General features: G+C 36.2%; 2 protein-coding genes across 2 annotated transcripts; one reads left to right on the forward strand and one right to left on the reverse strand.

Moving 5' to 3' along the window:
- Nucleotides 1-6,237: 6,237 nt before the first annotated feature.
- LOC137391551 (sperm microtubule inner protein 11-like) lies at nt 6,238-9,962 on the reverse strand. The gene is made up of 3 exons (XM_068078059.1): nt 9,590-9,962; nt 9,160-9,295; nt 6,238-6,738 (listed from the first exon to the last, which is right to left on the reverse strand). The coding sequence occupies exons 1-3, from the start codon at nt 9,867-9,869 to the stop codon at nt 6,690-6,692; spliced, it is 465 nt and encodes a 154-aa protein (XP_067934160.1). The 5' UTR covers nt 9,870-9,962; the 3' UTR covers nt 6,238-6,689.
- A 196-nt stretch (nt 9,963-10,158) lies between these two features.
- LOC137391802 (T-complex protein 1 subunit epsilon-like) lies at nt 10,159-22,197 on the forward strand. Its single transcript, XM_068078337.1, has 10 exons — nt 10,159-10,354; nt 11,118-11,343; nt 13,223-13,421; nt 13,732-13,924; nt 14,190-14,339; nt 19,444-19,601; nt 20,634-20,781; nt 21,332-21,469; nt 21,580-21,760; nt 21,882-22,197. The coding sequence occupies exons 1-10, from the start codon at nt 10,250-10,252 to the stop codon at nt 22,007-22,009; spliced, it is 1,626 nt and encodes a 541-aa protein (XP_067934438.1). The 5' UTR covers nt 10,159-10,249; the 3' UTR covers nt 22,010-22,197.
- The last annotated feature ends 478 nt before the right edge of the window (nt 22,198-22,675 follow it).

Genomic DNA, 22,675 nt, shown 5'->3' on the forward strand with positions numbered 1-22,675 from the left:
CAACAAAACTGTATTACTAAAGCACAACTTATTTTTTAAACAGAATTTACAATACTCCCGTATCTTATTTTTTACACAGTTACGCTTTTAATCTCAGCATTATTATGTTCATTAGCTTACTCATTATTTTTTTGTTTTTGGTTTGTATTTTGCAATTTAGTTTACTTGTTGTGGTACTCCGTAGAAAACATTGTAAAATATGGCTATTGCTTACCACAATAAAGATTGATCATATTTATTATTTTACAACTTTTATACAGTATTACTATTTGGGTGACCTATTGGTATTCTTGACAATGAAACCTTGGCTAAAATTTGTATGACTGCGGTGTAACAACCATTTTATGAGCAAGCTAAGCAGAGCCTATGCGGAGCCTAATATACCAAGCAAGACTAACTTCACGCAGTTCCCACGTTCATCGCGGTATAAACAAATTTCACTAAGGACTAGCCCGCAGCAACGGAGTGGCATTGTTTTAATTTGTGCTCCATGACATTGATCTATCGCATACATATGTCGTACATATTAGTATGTTTACTGACCGAAAAGCGACGGTTTCTGTTATCTACATACTATAAATAGACTTCGCGTCCGCTAGAGAATGCGCATAGCAACAATACAAATGTACAGGACGATAAGGACGAACATGAACGCCAATAAATGTCTATAAAAACATCGTATGCTAGGAAACGGCTAGTGTCCGAGTAAATATTGCGTAGACAACTCTCTACAAATTGAACACGTTTTAGCTCTATACCAAGTTGCTTTTATAGCATAGACCTATTAACTATACTAGACTGGGCAATGCCAAGCTACGGTGTCCTACATAAATAGCCACATTCTTCGCGACGTAACGTCAACGCTTTGTTCACTTGCAGCTGGTCAGGCAAGTGAGTCGTCATTGTTTACATTGAAAGAATGGCAGAGACAGCTTTGTTGCTACATGTAATTTGACATAACTACTAAAGTACACAAGATATTGGTTTAAAATTTTAGATGCAAAGCTTATACACTATGCATTTCCTACCCTGCAAATTTGTAAACATAAAATTGAATATTTCATATGAAAAGTGCCAGTAAAAATGTATATTGATCTATTCAAAAAATATTGCAAAATTATCAATGTTGCCCTATGCTATGGGCTAACATGTCCGATAGCTAGGTGTACAAATTGATTTCAAAGGCATACACACTGGTACATCGTACACTGATCGCAGTTGCCATGAACATAAATGTTGGGTCTTAGGTGTTATGCAAACAGCATCAGAAAAATCATAGAAAACAAACGACAAATGGTACACTTTCCTAGACATATTGTGACAGGCTACACATGACTAAAGACGACCAGTCGGCTGAGCTTTGATCTAAGATTACTCTTGTTAGCTGCTACCTTTGTAGCCTCATAGTGAATTCTAATTCTGACATATCTGGATGTGATAGTTTTAATTAACGCTGCGCTGTGACTTGAGCATGGAAATTCCTGATGCAAATTGCTTTGTAAAACCAATGAACGAGTCCTTCTACCAGCTTGTGTATGTCTGCAGTGATTCCTTGTAAGTTGACACACTGCCATATGATCTGTTCTGAGCCTAGACATATCTTTGTGATGACAGGATGAGGTGTAAACAGACCACCTCCATATTTTACACTGATTAGTATTGCATCATCCCTGGTGCGTAAATCTGGACAGAAGGCTATAAAGCTGGTGCAATCATTGCAGTTGAGTTTTAAGCTAATAAGATAATACATACAAGCATGCAGCAAGACGTCCAAAGACCTCAAAAGATCCAATAATTAGAAAATGTTGAAAATAAATTAGAAACTTCAAAATTGGAGGAATAAATCATAGAAATTGCGTCAACACCAGATGGTGAACATGCCAAAAAAAATGATGAAGCAATTAAACCTACCAACCACCATCACCAGAAAACCACCAGACAAACATTAGAGACGAATCAAATGAATACACATACCTACATACCAGGAGTAAGTCACGAACTCCACCCTCCATGTCAGCATCATGTGCACCAGCCTAAGACTTACGCAAACAAGATTTTCACACTTCTGACATAAAGCATTTAACCTTAACACTCAACCTACATTCACAGGCTAACCATCCCACATGCCAGACATCTATAAAAGAGAACAGCTCTAATGACTCAGCATCTCTATATCCATTCCTCTCTCTCTCTTTCTCTCTCTCTCTTTCTCTCTCTCTCTCTTTCTCTCTCTCTCTTTCTCTCTCTCTCTCTCTCTCTCTCTCTCTCTCTCTCTCTCTCTCTTTTCTCGAGGGCCTCCTTAGACGCTCTATCTTCTGCCTGCTGAAGAGCCTTTCTCTCCCCCTCCCCCCTCTGGAGCCTCGCTCTCTCTTCCCTCTGCCTCTGGAGCCTCTACTCTTTCCCTACCTATGGAGCCTCTCTCTCAGTCATCAGCTGATCCTCTTCTACTTCCCTGTATCAACTACCGAGCCTCTGCATATAAGGGCTGCCATGACTCTCATTTGACTATCGAAACTCGCAGCCATATGGACCGAGCAAGCAAACATGGATGACCATTCGAGTAAGGGTGTAACTTTTATTAGTTGTTTTAACATCTTGTCATTAATATTATTGTTTAGAATTTTATTAGTTGTGTATTTTAATTGTTGGACTTATAGAATAATGACTTAACTTTTACTAGTAAATATCAGTATTGCTTACAACAGCTTAACACCTTCACTTGTACCTGAACCAGCAATAATCAAATTAGTTCTCACAAGCTAAGCAAAAGTACACAAACTAAACATAGTCAAATTAGAATAATATGGCAAGCAATTTCAACACTGATGTTGTGCGTGGATTCGGATTAGTTATGCATAACATAATTTCTCCACATTCACCCATAACAATATATAAATTGGATTGTTATAATTTGCTATATAAATTTTACTTGGCTTACACATACAGCGTTTGTTATTAAAATATAGTTATACAAATTTGTAGACCTTATCTTATTACCAGATATAACACAAGAACACCGAATTAATCAGAACATATAAAAATACTCTAAAATGAAGCACAATAGCATAATAAATTTCATTAGAGAAATAAATCAGGCAATAATTATATAATTTTGTGTGAGACATTGAGATATTTTTTAAAATTGCTGAATAAAAACAAAATTCATTCTTGAAGTTAATGTGATATTTTGTTACATTTATTGTTTTTTATCAAAGTGGGAAAAGCGGATGAACAATATCAAAAGTGGCAGACACCCAAGTTTCTTCTCTTGAAAGGCATGATAAGCTTTTAAAGACATATATTACTGTTGCATAAAACAGGAAGTACGTTTTTTATTTCTGTTGGGTATGCCAGGCCTAAAGCAAGCATGCTCTGGGCATGGAAATTCCACATGCCAGCAAAATTCAAAGTGCTCACAATCACGGTAAAGTGCCTCTATGACACTGTTTTTTTAGTTACTCGCTGATGAATCTGTACTATAAGTTGTCTTTTCTAGTGGATATCAGGTTACCAATGTGTCTCTGCTCATTTCCTTTAATTCATTTACATCTTTGGTAGTTTCAACAGAATTGTTAGCTGCATTTTTGAAGCGATGCATTGATCATTATACAAAATTCTTGGCCACAAAACAACATGAGCTACACATGTGTTTCATTCACGCATATGCTTGCAGTTGTTTCTTGTTTGATAAGGAAATTGGCTTTTTTAAAAGATTAGCTTTGCAGGCGGCAGTATTGTTTTAAACCATCTCTCACAAAATAATACGGATACAGTGAAGTCATTAAGAGATATTTTTCAGGATTCGTATTTTGAATTAGCTTTGCCTTATGTTTTTTACTCCTTTTTGACTTTCATGAAAATTTCAATGGTGCGTCTAACCATTTGGATGGAGAAAAGATCAACACCAAAAGGCCATACTCATATTCACTTAATTAACAACATCATACTAGAGAGACCTTACTCAACGTGTGTCTTCATTCATTCAAGATGGCTCATACAATTTTTGGAAGATAAAGCATTGCCCAGAGGCAGTTTTTCATATCACATGAGCATCAGTCATAACGAATATTATTTCAAAATATACTTTGTTTAAAAAAGGTAACTGAAGTCTGACAGTGCAATGGATCAGAAGTACAACTCTTAATGACAGACACTGGCCACAGATTGTACATGGCTCCCTCCTGTAAAAGAACTCATTTGAAGACCCATTAATTAAAACTTCTAACGTCTGTGTTAATAGGCAGGTCTGTGTTGATAGGCAGGTCTGTGTTGATAGGCAGGTCTGTGTTGATAGGCAGGTCTGTGTTGATAGGCAGGTCTGTGTTGATAGGCAGGTCTGTGTTGATAGGCAGGGCTCCGTACATGTTTCACCCAAGCTCAATGCCTGAGTTACACAGGGTGGTAACTATAGCCATACTCCACCATTATGTTTACCACCTATGCTTCATCTCCGCTGAACCCTTCTGTAAGCTGCCTTGCTACTCTGTAGTCCATCTGACCCATTCAAACTCGAGCAACAACAGTGAACATAGAGCGCCACTTATGTCAGGCACTTGCAATGTAAAAATATTGTAGCAGGAAAAAGACGTCTTCTTATGACAACCACCAATATTGCTTTTCATTGTTTTAAGCGTGTTCTCATTTGGTGATCTGAAACTCATCCCAAATGCTACCAGACTTTCTATAAGTTTAACCAAGCCAAACATTTTTGTTTGTATCATGCGTTTTTGATGCCGTTATTCAAGTATACATGCTTCAACAGTTTTCTTCAAGTTTTGCGATTGAACCGGGTTTTTGTGTTATGAAGCCTGAAAAAGAACAGTTGTTGTAGGAAATTTCATATAATACATACTAGCAGAATACTAGCAGAATACTAGCAGAATACTAACAGAATACTAGCAGAATACTAGCAGAATACTAGCAGAATACTAGCAGAATACTAGCAGAATACTAGCAGAATACTAGCAGAATACTAGAAAAATGCCCGATGTCTAGGAGTTCTTTCATTTTCAATCAGATAGCCTGCAAGTGGGTGGTCCTCATTGACTGGGTAGCTCAGTAGCTGGTTACTGAGGCTGGAAAGGAGGCTAGTTCTTAATAACCAGACGAAGTTTTAAAACCAAAGTTTTGGTGACCTTTTTTAAAGTCCTGGAGTGTATGCCTGTGAAGTATGGACAAAATTGGTTATAAAAGGTAAAAAGGCATACATGTGCACATGCCTTCCCCACATACACACGGACACACCTTCCCCACATATACACGCGCACACCTTCCCCACATACACACGCGCACCTTTCCCACATACACACGCGCACCTTTTCCACATACACACGCGCACCTTTCCCACATAAACACCCGCACATGCCTTCTCCACATACACATGTGCACAACTTCTCCACATACACACGCACGCACCTTCTCCACATACACACGCGCACACCTTCTCCACATACACACGCGCACCTTTCCCACATACACACTCGTACCTTTCCCACATACACACGCGCACCTTTTCCACATACACACGTGCACCTTTCCCACAGACACACGTGCACCTTTCCCACATACACACGTGCACACCTTCCCCACATACACACGCCCACCTTTCCCACATACACACGCGCACACACCTTCCCCTACATACACTCGCACACACCTTCGTCACATACACACGCGCACCTTTCCCCCATACACACGCGCACCTTTCTCACATATACACGCGCACACACCTTCTCCACATACACACGCACACCTTTCCCACATACACATGTGCAGACCTTCCCCACATACACACGCACACTCCTTCCCCACACACACTAATATAAATATTATCTTTAAAAACAACTAAATACATTAGTTGTTCTTAAAAACAACTTCAAGAAAAACTAATGTAAATTGTGACCTAGTATGTTTTTTAGCTTGATTCATTCATCAAATTCTATGCTGTACCTTCGTCTTGAAACCTACGGTAAATATAAACTTTTAAACTCAGAAAAGGAACAATTTCTGTTGTTGCCATTTTTTAAAATTTATTCATTTTATTTGGGTCTACTTTTTATAACATAATTCCATTTTTTCAAAATTCTGAGTTCCGTTTTCTACACACATGCATAACTTTTTATAAAGGCGAAAAAAATTGTTTCATTTTGCTATTTACTTTGGCACTACCAATTTTCTAAGACGATGGCATAAATATGTTGAAACATTCATTTTTTAAATTTTATATATCCAGAAGAACACAATAAACTAAAACAACTTCTGCTTTTTTTGCACAAAATAAATGTTTTCTGAAACTGTAGTTACAACAAAACAAACTATATTTACAACAGAAAAGTGAAACCACTCAGGTTTGCAGATCAATCTGATAAAAATACACACGAGCACAAAGCACCATGCTTAAATCACTATTATGTGACAACTAGACCGATCAGGGAAACAAGCAAATATGACATATACTCTATGAAAAAAACTCTATACAGATTTTGGGTAATATACAAATAGGTATATTGGCTAACACTCAAAAAGTGTTCATTAACATAAAAATGTATCTTTCAGCCTTGTCTCAGTAACGATGCCAGCACAGCATGCTCATTCTTTTTTCAGATGTTTCATCTTTCAATGAGCATAAATGGAAGATCTTTGCAAATCTAGTATACAGAAATGTTGAGGTCTCGTGTCTTGTGAATGCTTTAGTATAAGGAGAACTCTCGGTTTGTAAGCTGCATGTCATGTACAAACCTGCAAAAGAGATAGCAAAGTGTGGGGAGATAGTATAATTATTATTATATCATATTATACATGTATATCACTATAAACATGTACAGGCAGCAGTTGGCAACCCACAAGCAGAATGTACTCAAAAATTTTAGATACCACCAAGAAACATGATTACAGTGGATGATAAATTGGCTGAGTAGAAATAGAGATTGTTTGTGACCATTTCGAGTTTGTGCTCATAGCTGGAGAGTTGTGTGTTGTTGAAGATGATTTGTCTAGAACATTCCAAACTTGTCGCAACTCAGAGGTGTCCAACCTTTTTAGAGTGAGGGCCATTATGTAAAGTCAAGTCTAGGTCTTATTCATTGTCTCTCAGTAATGCAGTTATTAACTTTCTCTCAGTAGTACAGTTATTCATTGTCTCTCAGTAGTACAGTTATTCATTGTCTCTCAGTTGTGCAGTTATTCATGGTCTCTCAGTAGTACAGTTATTCATTGTCTCTCAGTAGTACAATTATTCATTGTCTCTCAGTAGTACAATTATTCATTGTCTCTCAGTAGTACATTTATTCATTGTCTCTCAGTAGTACAGTTATTCATTGTCTCTCAGTAGTACAGTTATTCATTGTCTCTCAGTAGTACAATTATTCATTGTCTCTCAGTAGTACAATTATTCATTTTCTCTCAGTAGTACATTTATTCATTGTCTCTCAGTAGTACAGTTATTCATTGTCTCTCATTAGTACAGTTATTCATTGTCTCTCAGTAGTACAGTTATTCATTGTCTCTCAGTAATACAGTTATTCATTGTCTCTCAGTAGTACAGTTATTCATGGTCTCTCAGTAGTACAGTTATTCATTGTCTCTCAGTCGTACAGTTATTCATTGTCTCTCAGTAGTACAATTATTCATTGCCTTTCAGTAGTGCAGTTATTCATTGTCTCTCAGTAGTACAGTTATTCATTGTCTCTCAGTTGTGCAGTTATTCATGGTCTCTCAGTAGTACAGTTATTCATTGTCTCTCAGTAGTACAATTATTCATTGTCTCTCAGTAGTACAATTATTCATTGTCTCTCAGTAGTACAGTTATTCATTGTCTCTCAGTAGTACAGTTATTCATTGTCTCTCAGTAGTACAGTTATTCATTGTCTCTCAGTAGTACAATTATTCATTGCCTTTCAGTAGTGCAGTTATTCATTGTCTCTCAGTAGTACAGTTATTCATTGTCTCTCAGTAGTACAGTTATTCATTGCCTTTCAGTAGTGCAGTTATTCATTGTCTCTCAGTAGTACAGTTATTCATTGTCTCTCAGTAATACAGTTATTCATTGTCTCTCAGTAGTACAGTTATTCATGGTCTCTCAGTAGTACAGTTATTCATTGTCTCTCAGTAGTACAGTTATTCATTGTCTCTCAGTAGTACAGTTATTCATTGTCTCTCAGTAGTACCGTTATTCATTGCCTTTCAGTAGTGCAGTTATTCATTGTCTTTCAGTAGTACAGTTATTCATTGTCTCTCAGTTGTGCAGTTATTCATTGCATGCTAGTAGTACAATCATTTAGAGCCCCTTTAGAGCCCCAAGAGATGATATTTTTGACTACCACGAATTGTTTAAATACAGCACTTGTAGTTTAAAAATTCATACATGGGTGTCGATTGCATCTAAGGATTGCCCTTCTAGTCATAAAATCTAAATTGGTTTTTGCTGCTTTATCCCCTTTTATAACACGACTTAGCCAGACTTACTCCTAATTTTGAGCTGTTAGATAGTTGCTTGAATAAAACACTATTTACCTCAAACCTCTCCTAACTAATGTGTGTAGAGCACAATTATTGCAATTTCTTTTCGTGTGAGTTGAAATGTATAAAAGGCTACTGTTTGTAGTACTTAATTGCAGCGCAATTCAAAAAGTCTTTTTCTCAAAAGACATCGATTAAGCTCTACATTAAATGATTTTTCATATGTCATCAAACAACAAGACACAACTAAAATGATTTTGGGTTTGTGCCAAAATAATCATGCATAGTAATAACAGTTCGTTTTTGCATTGTTGGTGGTTAGCTCTGAAGTGCGCAGAATGTCAAAGAAGTGATGGTTGTTTTGGGAGTTGGAGAGTGGTAGAGATTCCAGTGGCAACTGTGCACCTTATGAGCAGTAAGACTTATTCTCTTAAGAAGGTCAAAGTTCATGTAAGAATCAAATTCACAACTACACTAATTATTTCTAGGCTATTTGAAGTTTTGTGCTACAATCCTTTGTTATAAATTTAACTAAAATCATTCATATAACACTGACAGAGATTCTTATGAATAGCTAATTTTGATTTGCTTTACAATGAGGCTCGCAAAACTCTAAATATTGTGTTACTTTGTAATAGAATATGGATCTTCTAAACCAATTTTCCCAATTTTTAATACTACCTAAAATTGGTGTATGCTTACTTAGTCATTTCACTGTTGACATGTGTAAAGCGAGGTACAGTTGCCCAGGATTCATTTTGTTTCAGAGGTTCATCCTTTCTCCATGCTGCTATTTGCTGTGTTGTTGTCATAGGTATTCGATATATTTCGATGGGCTCTAAAAATACATAATTAAAAATCTGGCATTAATGATATTTTCATTATAGCATAGGCTTTTGGTGAAAATTTTGCCAATTCAGGAAAAAGTATTGTCACAAAGTAAAGATTCCAAGAGATTCAAAATGCTAGCACATCATTGAGAAAGTTTTATCAGATTTGCATTTATTTATTATAAAATAAAAACAAGGGTGAAATAAAAATATGTTACAAACAACAGAGGATTCCTAAATGTACATGCAACCGGCTTACAACTGCCATGTTATTGCCACAATATATCATTCAGATCAGATACCTTTGGGATTTCTGCAATGCTTTGTTCGTAACCGCATGTGCTCTTTCCATGATTCTTCACCAGCTAATCCTGGGCCTGGTCCATAGCCGCTAGTTTGATTTTTTGGTACAATAGATCTTCTAGGTGGCACATAGCCCGCAATTGGAGGCAGTGGAGTAATGTCTGTGCCACCTGGCTTTTGCTCCCTTTTAAGCCACTCTTCTCTTGTATAATCTGGTCGCATTGCAGCTCTTCTTATTTTATTCTGATAACCAACTTGAGTTAAGCCAAAAAATGCCATTTCGTGTTTATTATCAGGTGAGAGCAGCTAATCGTATGCTTATAACTACTGCTATTCAAATATTATAGCCATTAAATCAAGAATCGGTAAGACTTTGGTTAATTGTTGTTGTCCGTGACAACATGCCGGAAATGCTACAGTCCATTCTGCAGAAAAATATTCTGTCGTTCTTTATCGAGTAACCCAACAATTTTCGATTAAAGATATATCGGCACAGGAAATAGCTGTCGATCTCAGATAAATCTAACTAACAGCGTTACGCGTCTAACCTTCCCGTACTATGACTACTCGGCTAAGCATAGGTCGCCATTCATTCAAGGAGATCGCTTATGTAGTTGATCGCTATAAGCAGATATCAATCGTTACAATCCATCAAAAGTATGGCAAGTGGTGGATCTCTAGCATTCGACGAATATGGTAGACCATTCATTATTATCAAAGATCAAGACCAGAAAAAGCGCTTGACTGGTATTGATGCACACAAAGTAAGTAAAAAATGACAATTTTTTTCTTTTTCCAAGCGCTTCTAGAATGTTCCTTTGTATGTTACGATAATATTTTGAGCTACAGTTGTAGAGTAAACCATCAAGTAGTTATGATAATTAAGAATTAAACACCACCAAAAGGCGATATGACTAAACAATTCAAATGAGTGACCGTAGCAAAGCTTCTGTATCAAGGCCTTTAGATTACTAGTGGCTGATCGGTATGTTTACGCGAGAAAGTTTGGGCCACTCAAAAGCACAATTTTCGCCTAACTTCAATAAATACTACTCCGACACTAGTTCAAAAGTTGTTACTTAAATTGAGCAAACATTCATTCAATCTCTGCGGTGGGATTTTGGAAGATAAGTTCTTCAGAAGAAATGAGTAGTTTGGGCATCTTTAGAATGCACTTCTTTGTCTAACGAACACACAGCTGCACATAGATAATCAAGTTTTTCTTGAGGTAGCATTTTCAGAATCGCAAGTTTTCAGTATAATATTTTGGGCATTATTGAGTTCTGACTATATATATATAGTTATATAGCTATAGTTATATAGTTTATATATACATGTATATTAGTTTTGGTATATAATTTAGCTTTTGATTGCTAACAATTCTATTGTGAATCCATTTCCCAATAGGCTTTTTGTCATTGTGCATTATTTTTGTACTATGTAAAGAAATCCCAGAATATAACCTTGTAAGCCAATATATGAGATTTTTATCAATGTTATAAAGTTGATGGCTATATGACTTTGTAGTCTCACATTTTGGCTGCCAAGTCGGTCACTTCAATTATTCGCACGTCGTTGGGGCCTAAAGGTCTCGATAAAATGATGGTTACCCCAGATGGCGAAGTCACAGTAACTAATGATGGTGCTACAATACTCAAGATGATGGATGTTGATCATCAGATCGCCAAACTTCTTGTTCAGTTATCACAATCACAGGATGATGAAATTGGCGATGGCACTACTGGTGTTGTTGGTAATCACTTTAGTTTCATATATTTCCAACTGTGTAAGATATCACACCTATAATTCAAATTTCTGTAGTCGTTTATAAACAGCAATAGTCAATTTTTAGTGAGAAAAAAATTGTAATAAATTTTTTTGAAAGAATTGAAAGTTTATATTATTAGAGCTAGACTAAAAACAACAATAGTCGCTGCTGAAAGAGGATGTAATCATTCTTGTAATTAGGAGACATTATCTCACTACTGTATTCTACAAGTTCGGCTAATTTATATTAATGACTAGCTGTAATACCTGGTGTTGCCTGGGTAATAAAAAAGTATTTGCATCGAAAATTTATTTGTCTACAACATTCGCCGTTCTAACTTTAAACTACCGTAAGTCCTTATGCTCAAGCCGCGTGGCCTGTCGTTGGGCGCGGCTTCTGGTTCAAGGTCATAAGCCGCTGCTAAAGCCAAGTTTTTAAAACTTACGTGGGGCTCAGGGCGGCTTCTCGATAAATGCGGTCTCTGCTCAGTTCCGCGCTATAACCATAGAATCGCAGTCATGATACACTTTTATGTACGGGGTTTTGGCGACCTACTCGTCTATTTTCAGGGTCATGTTTATGGAATACTTAAGAATAAAGAAGAATTTATCGCTCATGTTTAACTCACCACAGTCATAGGTAATTAACACCTTTTCATTCTTGACCAGCATCTTTCCATAAACATGAAGCCCTCTAACAGTGCAATAAAAATCTAGCTGAGACATGGCAAACAAGTTATTGATGCAAGGGTTTAGGAATTTTAATTCGAACTTGGAAGTAAAAGAAAATTCTTTTCACGTGTACTGATGTAGCCTGGTTTCTTATTCAAGAGGACGGGGGTATAGCGAAACCCGTCTCAACACTCTCGCTCCCGAAGGGGGTCAAGGATGACAAATCTCAGTCATTAGCCGCGGTCTGTGGGCATACGCGGCTTGTTGGAGGATTATTTTTTCTTTCGTGAGACATCTGTTTTTGAGCACAAGCCGCGCGGCTTGAGCATGAGGACTTACGGTACATGTTATGAGAAAAGTGTTTTGTGTAGTTGAAAAAAATTTAATAGAAAATAAAAACAACTGTAAACGTTTTCAAACTTTGTCAAACAACTGTAACTTTCATACTTGATACCATGAGGAAAATTTATTGTTAAGGTCAAAAAAATTTACAAAAGAAACTATCAAAAGGGTTTAGATGTAAATGTGAAATAATTAGCAAGTAATAGCTAAATTAATTCAGTTTTGCTATGATTGCAATAAAAGATGATTCGGTAATGATACAATTAATACAAACTGAGAAAACAAAATAAAAATCCTGATTATGTTGAATTAATAGTAACAATTATTGCCTAGAAATGTGTGTGGATAAAAAAGATTACTGTTCCAGCAGAAGCTATCCATCAAAACTTTGAATACGATGATACTGGTATCTCTCGATAGCAGTACAAATGTAAAAATGAGATATCGTACTGTCTTGTTCAGAATGTCGAGGCTCTTCCCACGGAGATAATATTATTTTCCGCATGAGAAGAATTGGCCTTGACCCCCAGATATAGTACTCAAACCTTACGAAAAAATTTATAATATTGGCATCGTAACGCATGGGTGCACTGTGAAAATAATTAGCATGTCATACGGTATACACTATAGGGTATATGATAGCATAGTTGATCAATATATGGTTGTAGCTCAGTGGTAAAGCGCCTGAATAAGTACATTGTGAGTGCATTCGTCATAAGTTCAAATCCATCAGAACGCGGATTTTCAATTCCATGATTTTAACAGCTGTAGCTGGAGGGGCGCGCATACACACCAATGTTGAGAAATATATATATATATAAATTACATTGATTTTTTTGTATTCTATACAGTGTTAGCGGGTGCACTTTTGGAAAAAGCTGAGGAGTTGCTGGACAAGGGTATTCATCCCATTAGAATCGCTGATGGTTATGAGATGGCTGCCAAAGTTGCTTATGATCACTTAGAAACGATCTCTGAAAGGTTTCCTGACCCTAGAAAGGACTTGGAACCATATATCCAAACTGCCATGACCACCTTAGGATCTAAAATGTGAGATTTTAATTTATTTCTTTGATTGCTGGATTCCTTACTGTTGCAGATGTACTTGTACTTGATGTTACATATTTACCTTTAGGTTTTTGCGTGTCTAAATTACATGTATTGCTGCATAGTAGTACAAGTCCAGACAACACGCTAGATGAACTTGCAAGGATTACTGGTTGCCTGTTGTTCAAAGCAGTGATCATCGAGACCTTGTCACAATTAGCATTGATAAAATGCTACTCAAGGAGTGTAATAAACAAAATATTTCACACGCTAAAGTGTTGTATGTTGCTATATTGGAGCAAGTATTGTTTAGTGTGAATCGATGTCATCGAAAGATGGCAGAAATAGCTGTGGATGCTGTGATGGCTGTGGCAGACATGGAAAGACGTGATGTGGACTTTGAGTTGGTAAAGATGGAAGGCAGAGTTGGTGGCAAGCTGGAGGATACAATGCTCATCAAGGGTGTACTGGTGGATAAGGATATGAGTCATCCACAGATGCCCAAAGTGAGCAATATTCTTTCAGGCTTGTTAGCCATGCGTGTCCAAATTACTTGTATTGCAGCACAGTAATATGGGTCCAGACAACACGCTAAACAAATCAACAGAGTACTAGTTGCTTGTCTTTCAAAGCAGCGATCATCGAAACTCTGTTACATTTTACAAAAGTTCTGCATGATATTGCGAAAGTTCTAGTTCATGTCACATTGCGAAAGTTCTAGTTCATATCTTATTAGCAAATATACCTTGACATTTTCTAGTTTAACTTCAGGTTGTCAAAGATGCAAAAATGGCTATTTTAACATGTGCATTCGAGCCGCCAAAACCAAAGACAAAACATAAACTGGACGTCACATCTGTAGAGGATTACAAAAAATTGAGAGCATATGAGAAAGAAAAATTTGAGGAGATGGTCAAGCAGGTATGTTGCATTGTTGTTGAGGCCATCTTGGCTGCGTCATAGTTGTTGTTGTAGTTTGGACCAAATTTTGAATGCAAAAAGGGTTTTGGGCATGCAACATTTTTCTGGTAGCAAAAACAGCAGCTTCAAAAACAAATTACTTGAATTAAATAATTTGTTAATGAAACACATTGAAATAATATGCAAAAACACCAATCTAGAACTTTCAAATATGCCGAGAGACCTTTGTTTCACCGTTATAGGACTGTGCAAACTATTGTATTGTAGTAAGAACACATAATTGCTATAAATGTCTAAATGTATAACTGGTCGAACGGTAGGTCAAGGAGAGCTTGACATTGTTGAAGATGGTAAAATTCTTTTGTCATGCTTTTCTTAGATATCGGTAACAACGAACAAAAATATTTGCTGTTGCTCACGTTAATGTAATGTACAGAATACAAAGGCTAGAATAAGTCTGTAAAAAGTTTGTCAGAAGCCATATTAATTGTGAAAGATATGTATTAAAACCATTTATTTCAGTGTTAAACTAAATTGTCATCTAATTTTATGGTCAACTAATTTTAAACATTCAGTTTTTTTTTCAAACCTTTTGAGCATGCGCTAAACGTATTTGTCGATGCTATAAGTGTTATTAGTCTTTTGAATAGTGTAACATCGCCGGAAAATGTACCGTTTACCAATCTTTACAAAATATTTTATTATAAGACTGATTTTGCCTATGGCATAGCATTTATACAGACAGAAACTATTGATGTTGTATATGTCTTCAATTTGGATTTCAATTGCAAAGCATTTGTTAGTAGACCGTGTTTAATGGTCAAGGATAAATATGGAGAGAAGTTTTGTTGGTTTATTAGCAGTGATAAGCGTTTTTGCATAGATGTTTGTATTAAATACCTATATGTTGTTTTGCCATGTAATTTTATTATACACTAATTTTCTCTTGTGTTCGGCTTACTAAGTTAAAGTTAAGGGCTTGCAGTTAAAATTTAAATTCCTTGCAATCAATTTTGTTAAAAAGACTAAAATACTGATTTCTTGAACAACTGACCCGGGTATAATGCTGCGAGATAGCAAAGCACTCATTTGAGGAACAGTAACACAATGCTGCAAACTTTGTTTTAATATTTATATTTAAATATATTTTGTTCCCCGAGTACATTATTAATGTTACAAATTACTCATAAAGTCTTCAATGTCTTTAACATTTGTGCCATAATAATTCATTATTTATTGCATATTGTATACTAATTGTGCCACTCGGCGTTGCTCGGGTATTAGAAAATTCTTTGGACAGAAAATTGATATTTGTATTTAACATATAACAACATTTGCCATTCTAACTTTCATACTACATATCATGAGAAAAGTGTTTTGTGTAGTTGAAATAAATTAGGAGAGAAAATAAAAACAACTGTTAAGGTTTTAAACCTTGTCAAACAACTGTAACTTTCAAACCTCATATCATGAGGAAATATCATGTGTTGTGCAGGTCAAATAAATTGAAAAAAAACGACTATAAAAGGGTTTAAATGTAAATGTGAAATAATTAGCAAGTAATAGCTAAATTGAGTCGGTTTTGCTACGATTACAATAAAAGATGATTCGGTAATGATACAATTAATACAAACTGATAAAATAAAAGTCCTGAATATTTTGAAGTAATAATATCATTTTTGGCTTAGAAGTGTGCGTAAAAATGTTACTGTTCCACCGGAAGCTATCCATCAAAACTTTGAATACGACGTTACTGGTACCTCTCGATACTGGTACAAATGTAAAAATGGTATGTCGGACTGTCTTTGTCTGACCGAATGGTGAGAGAATGTAGAGGCTATTCTTACTCGATGATACGATTGTCTGCGTGAAAAGTATTGACCTTGACTGCGATTTAGCAATTGCACCTTACAGAAAAGCGGAAATAAAAGTTCATGAAAGTGCGAAACAAGCATCCTGTGTCATAGTTAATAGAGTTCATAGTTTCAAACAATACTGTAAGTCCTCATGCTCAAGCCGCGCGGCTTGTGCTCAAAAACAGATGACTCACAAAAGAAAAAATAATCCTCCAACAAGCTGCATTTGCCCACAGACCGCGGCTAATGACTGAGGTTTTGTCGTCCTTGACACCTTCGGGAGCAAGAGTGTTGATACGGGTTTCGCTATACCCCCGTCCTATTGAATAAGAAAACAGGCTACATCAGTACACGTGAAAAGAATTTTCTTTTACTTCCAAGTTCGAATTAAAATTCCTAAACCCTTGCATCAAGAACTTACTTGCCATGTCTCAGCTAGATTTTTATTGCACTGTTAGAGGGCTTCACGTTTATGGAAAGATGCCGGTCAAGAATGAAAAGGTGTTAATAACCTATGACTGTGGCGAGTTAAACATGAGCGATTAATTCTTCTTTAGTCTAAAGTATTCCATAAACATGACCTTGAAAATAAACGAGTAGGTCGTCAAAACCCCGTACATAAAAGTGTATCATGACTGCGATTCTATGGTTATAGCGCGGAACTGAGCAGAGACCGCATTTATCGAGAAGCCGCCCCAAACCCCATGTAAGTTTTAAAAACTTGGCTTTAGCCGCGGCCTATGACCTTGAACCAGAAGCCGCGCCCAACGACAAGCCACGCGGCATGAGCATAAGGACTTACGGTACATCATTTAGTGTGTGCATACTGTATATAAAATTATAAGGTCACTGATTTATATGCCTTGTATAGCTCAGCGAGTTCAAATCCATCAGAATATGGAATTTTAATTCCAATATTTTAATAGCTATAGCTGGACAAACACAGACAGACACACAGACTTTGAAAAGTATATATTTAGATTAATATTGTCATGTATTAAAAAGCTGAACTTTCTTTGGTAAATTATATGTGTCTCTTAATTTTTCAAAAAAATCACAATCGTTTCAGCTTAAGAAAAATAGTAATGTAATATTGACACTTTCTTGGAATATGAAAGCAGAAAAATGTCCTCCGTACTAGCTGACGCATTTTCAGAAGTTGCTGGAAGCATAGCAAGAAAGTGAAATGCAATATACGCCAGAAAGACTTTGCCTACCACCACAGCACATCATCATTAAAATATCATTTAATTAATTCTCATCATACCACCCAGAATTCATCACCAGCTGTCACAGACAATAACTATTACTACTGACTACCGCCACTACTGTCCCCTGCGAGCGGCTATTCTTTAAACCATAACTGTCACGAACAACATTTATCGTATTTTCTAGGTAAATCAGACACGCTGATTCCGATTTTGTACTCAAAATAAAGATTAGTCCACTAACCTTTAAAGTCATTTAGGCTTTTTTAAAGCGTTTCAATATCCGTTTCAAAAACAGCACAATCGGCATTACAAGCTCCGCCCATAAATATGTGACGAAACCTAGCTTTTTCAGAAACGGAAGTTGGGAATGTTTAGTCCGATTTAGAATAATAGAGATGGGTGTCTTAAATAAAACCCATTATTATCTAAATTCAGCCTGTAAATTAGTTTCAGTTTTTTATGAAAGGGATATAAACTATTTAAAATTGCTCGCAGCTTGTTACATGACGTTTAAATGGGCTGGACGCCAAGAAAAATGAGCTCAAAAAGCGCGGTTTTATCACGAGCTAGCGTTGTTATTGCGCTTTTTAAATATGCAATGCTAAATAGCTTATCTACCTTTCAGAAAAGACTGATATTATTTTTAAGGCTGAATTTAGATATTAATGGATTTTAAAACACCCATCTCTACTATTCTAAATCGGTCTAAACATCCCTACGTAACTTCTGTTCCTAAAAAGCTAGGTTACGTCAAGTATTTATGGGCGGAGCTTGTTATGCCGATCGTGTTGTTTTCGAGACCGATATTAAAACGCTATAAAAAGTTCTTCATTACTCTGAAAGTTAGTGGCCTAATCTTTATTTTGATTACAAAATCGGAATCAGCATGTCTGATTTACCTAGTAAATATGATAAAAGTTGTACGTGGCAGTTATGGTTTAAAGCTGGTAATATTGTATGTAGGAAGAGAGTATCTCTTCATTCAGATAATGGGAATAAACTGTGCTCCCTCAACTTTTGGCTGGTTTAATTATAGACTTTCATGGACTATTTTCATACTCCTAATAGTTAATACATTGTAACTTATGTACATTGTACATAACATGTACTCCTGTTGACAATAATTGTCTCAAATATAATTTATATGTAGCTGTATTATTTGTTTTTTGGATATGCAGGTTTTTGTTAGATTAATTCTAAGAATAATCAAAGATTAACTGGTTCAGACCAGTTAATAATCGCCATTAATTTTATAATCGTTGCGCAGCTCTACTAAGAACTATTAAATTTTAAACTTTTACACGTGGACTGTTGTATCATCTCGAATAGGAATTGCATCTACATTCTCTCTCCGCTCGGTCAGACAAAGCATGCGACAAAAACAGTGCGAAATCTCATTTTTAAGTTTGTACCAGTATCGAGAGCTACCAGTAACGTCGTATTCAAAGGTTAGATAGATAGCTTTAGTTATAACAGCAACCTTTTCATACACACACTTCTATGTAGTCACTATTATTATTAATTCAACATATTCATAATTTTTATTTTGTTTTCTCAGTTCGTAATAATTGTATCAGCGTCAAATCATTTTTTGTTGTAGTCGTACCAAAACAGACTATCTAGCCATTACTCGCTGATTATTACACGTTTAAACACCTTTACGGTTGTTCTATTTTTCTCTTAATTTATTTGAACTGCACAAAACACTTTTCTCGTGATATGAAGTTTGAAAGTTAGAATGGTAAATGTTGTATAAAAAATTTTTTGTCCAGATTCAATTACCTGGACAACGCCAGGCATTTATGTAGTTGTACAAATTCAAAAGGCCATATTTAAACTCACACTTTATTGGTAAGAGTAATCTATTTTTGCTTTGTGGTCTTGGCAAAATGTTCAGTTTTTACGAATCTCATAAACATTTTTTCAATTGGTGCACATTAAAAAGCATTGGGGAAGGAGAGCAGATCAAGAAAGCAAGAAGAAAAGCAGACCAGTTCTCCCTCTTGGCATTTATACAATGTTTGCTTTGATATGCAGGTGAAAGACACAGGTGCAAACTTGGTTATTTGTCAGTGGGGATTCGATGATGAGGCAAACCATTTGCTGCTGAAGAATGAGTTGCCTGCTGTTCGATGGGTCGGAGGTCCTGAAATAGAGCTGATCGCAATAGCCACTGGAGGTCGAATAGTACCAAGGTTAGCGGGAGCTACATATACATTGTTGTACATCATATATATTGTTGTCGGTTGGAAAGTTTGAAAACCTTCCATCAGAAACTATTATTGCTATTATTCGAATGAATCCAGACAGTGTTGCTAAATATATTCTGTTAGTACTGTTTCGTCAATGTTCATTTTGGTTAGGGCCCGAGTTGACTAATAAGGTTTGGCTTATTGCTTTCGCTAAGACACTTGTCACACAATTATAGCAATTCACTTAGCATGTTACTGTAACACTCTCCCCTTATTTGTTATCATGAAGATCAAGTTTGCTTTGCATGCAGACAATTTGTTGGTACATAGTTGTGTAAAGCACAGCGCATTTTGTCACGTTAATATAGGGTTTAGTTGTCCAGGTTCATTCGCTCTTGATAGATATTTTGTGTTCCATAATAATTTTCTCTGTAACCCACATCTTTGTTTCGGGTATGGTGTTGCCTGGTAAGCAATACATTCTCGAAAATAGTCCTTCGTAGCCACTAAAGTCGTTATCTATAATTTGAGTATGCCATCATACCTCAACATACGAGTGCCCCAACATGAGAGAAATTTAAGATACAAGCAAGATAAGTCTCTCACACTGCTGTTGGCCACTTCCGTCTATCTTGAAGATAAGAACTCTATACTGTACATAATAATGTTACATTTTATTGCAGATCATAATCACTAGATGAGTAGTTGTTACTTTGTGAGCCTAGGTAGTGAACTAGAACAATTAAACACATGTTTTTCCATCGTGATATTCTGTTAGTTTGTTATTCAGGTATTTCATATAGCAAACATTGCTTTGAGATACGAAAAAATTGATGCGCTGGCTAAGTCCCAAAACGCATTAAGCTCGTATCTCGAGGTATGATTGTATGTGTATCCATCCTTGATTCAATTTTATTTATGAAATACTGTCCTGTCATAATTAAGTCTTTTTCACACACACACATGTGTGATCTCAGTTACTGCAAACCTCAAGAGTTATCTACGGCAAAGCCATTAAAATATGATAATTTGTAGATTTGGCGATTTGAGCGCAGAAAAGTTGGGTACAGCAGGAATAGTACGTGAATTAAGTTTTGGAACCACGAAAGACAGAATGCTTGTAATTGAAGATTGCAAGAACACTCGTGCTGTCACTATATTCGTCAGAGGTGGCAACAGAATGGTAAGGCATGCATTTTCTAATGTCACCGTGGTTTAAGGTTTTACCTAGTCATACCCAATGCCAACAAGTCTCATCCAACAAGGTTATATTGTGCCTCCCTTGTTAGTTATTAATCATTGCCTCAATAGTAAGTGACTAAGTATTTCACCTGTACCCACAACCCATGTATTTACTCAAATGGACATAAATATTGGACATAATAATGGACAAGTGTATTTTAGTCAACTCTTATGTTTCTCTCCGAAACGCAAAAGAGCTAATTAGCAGGCCTCAACACCACTCATAATAAAACTTCCTTTACCAAAGTTTCATAAAACCGAAGTGAACGCAAAAGTGGTCATGTAAGGCTGAATCGATCACAGCATTGAACTTGAGTTTTTTTTTCAGAATTAGTCTTATGTGGTGCTGTCTCAAGTTTTATTTTTATAGATGCGTGAATGAATGGGGTTGTTGGCATTGTACCATTATCTGAGAAGTGATGTCACTTAGTCTGTGAGATGTCTAAAAATTGTTCTATCATCTACCTTTCACTGATATATCATAATTGTAGATCATAGCAGAAGCTAAACGAAGCCTCCATGATGCACTGTGTGTCATTAGAAATCTTATTAAGGATGATCGCGTTGTCTACGGTGGTGGAGCATCAGAAATATCTTGCTCTTTGGCTGTTGCTCGTGAAGCCGATAAGGTAAGCGACTAGTCAACCACAAGGTGGGGATAATCACCTCGCTACCATCATTGTCAAATTATTCTACTCCGAACCACAGTTGCTATCTCTAATCGCTTTTATTTATCTAGATCTCTACAATTGAACAATACGCCATGCGATCATTTGCCGATGCACTGGAATCTGTGCCCCTCGCTCTTGCTGAAAATAGTGGTCTAGCTCCTATAAACACATTGGCTGAGGTAAAGTCCCGACAAGCAAACGAAAGCAATCCCCGACTAGGAATCGATTGCTTTGAGAAAGGTGACAGTGGTGAGTTGAACGATTGCTGCATAAATGAAAAAACTGCCATGGGTTTTCTAGCATATCCATGCTATAGTGGTGAATGTAGCTGTGTTCAATGATAATACACGGGCTTTATGATTGCTTGTAGATATGAAGAACCAGCATGTAATAGAGACATTAACTTCCAAGAGAGCTCAACTCATGTTGGCTGTCCAAGTGTGCAAAATGATTCTCAAGATTGATGACATTAGAGCGGATGGCACTGCAAACATGTGATAGAGTTTGCTATACAATCAGTTTCTATACCTATACTTTTCAATTTTGTTTTCACTGTGACGTATTTTTCAACTATAATTTATGTCAGTGTGTTTTGTCTATGTACCTCCTACAAACCTTTTCAACGTGAACAAATAGTTTATTACAATACAAAGTGAAATAAAGTTTGTAGTGGGTATATACAGAAACAGCTCATTGCAGTCTGGGATCTACTGTTGCATCTGCTCGACTTTGTGACCTTGCTTTTGAAGTTCATTTCTAAAACATGCAATTTGGATTAGCCAATTACATAAAACATGGACAGCCTTCTAAAGTAGTAAACCAAATAATGATCTCATGAGCAAGTCGTTGCTAGGTAGTATTTTTAAATAACACTTGAATGCATGTATTAAATGTGTGAGGGGTGCTTATAAATGTGGTTTGTTAATGTTGCGTCTTACCGGAAATGGTTTATCACTAATTTCGTCGAAATTTTGGTACAGTATTTGCTTCACATATAGGGTGACCTTCATATGTTAGAGCAAATACTCTGAGAGCCACAAAAAAGATACTCGTCATAATTGCATACTATTCTTTGTAAAAAAAACTAAATCTCAAAATAAAGTATATTTAAAAATTTTAAATTGGTGAAGCAAGAATGAGGTCTTTCTTGCTTGACCATGAGGC

Source organism: Watersipora subatra, chromosome 3, assembly GCF_963576615.1.
Source record: "Watersipora subatra chromosome 3, tzWatSuba1.1, whole genome shotgun sequence".
Taxonomy (NCBI): Eukaryota; Metazoa; Bryozoa; class Gymnolaemata; order Cheilostomatida; family Watersiporidae; genus Watersipora; species Watersipora subatra.

Excerpts from the sequence above, each read along its gene's own strand:
- LOC137391802 (XM_068078337.1), top strand. The coding sequence starts at position 10,250 with ATGGCAAGTGGTGGATCTCTAGCATTCGACGAATATGGTAGACCATTC. Across the intron at positions 13,925-14,189 it reads GTCATCCACAGATGCCCAAA|GTTGTCAAAGATGCAAAAAT; the intron begins GTGAGCAATATT and ends GTTTAACTTCAG. Across the intron at positions 19,602-20,633 it reads GGAGGTCGAATAGTACCAAG|ATTTGGCGATTTGAGCGCAG; the intron begins GTTAGCGGGAGC and ends GATAATTTGTAG.
- LOC137391551 (XM_068078059.1), bottom strand. The coding sequence starts at position 9,869 with ATGGCATTTTTTGGCTTAACTCAAGTTGGTTATCAGAATAAAATAAGA. Across the intron at positions 9,296-9,589 it reads GCATTGCAGAAATCCCAAAG|AGCCCATCGAAATATATCGA; the intron begins GTATCTGATCTG and ends ATGTATTTTTAG. Across the intron at positions 6,739-9,159 it reads GTCAACAGTGAAATGACTAA|GTTTGTACATGACATGCAGC; the intron begins GTAAGCATACAC and ends TCTCTTTTGCAG.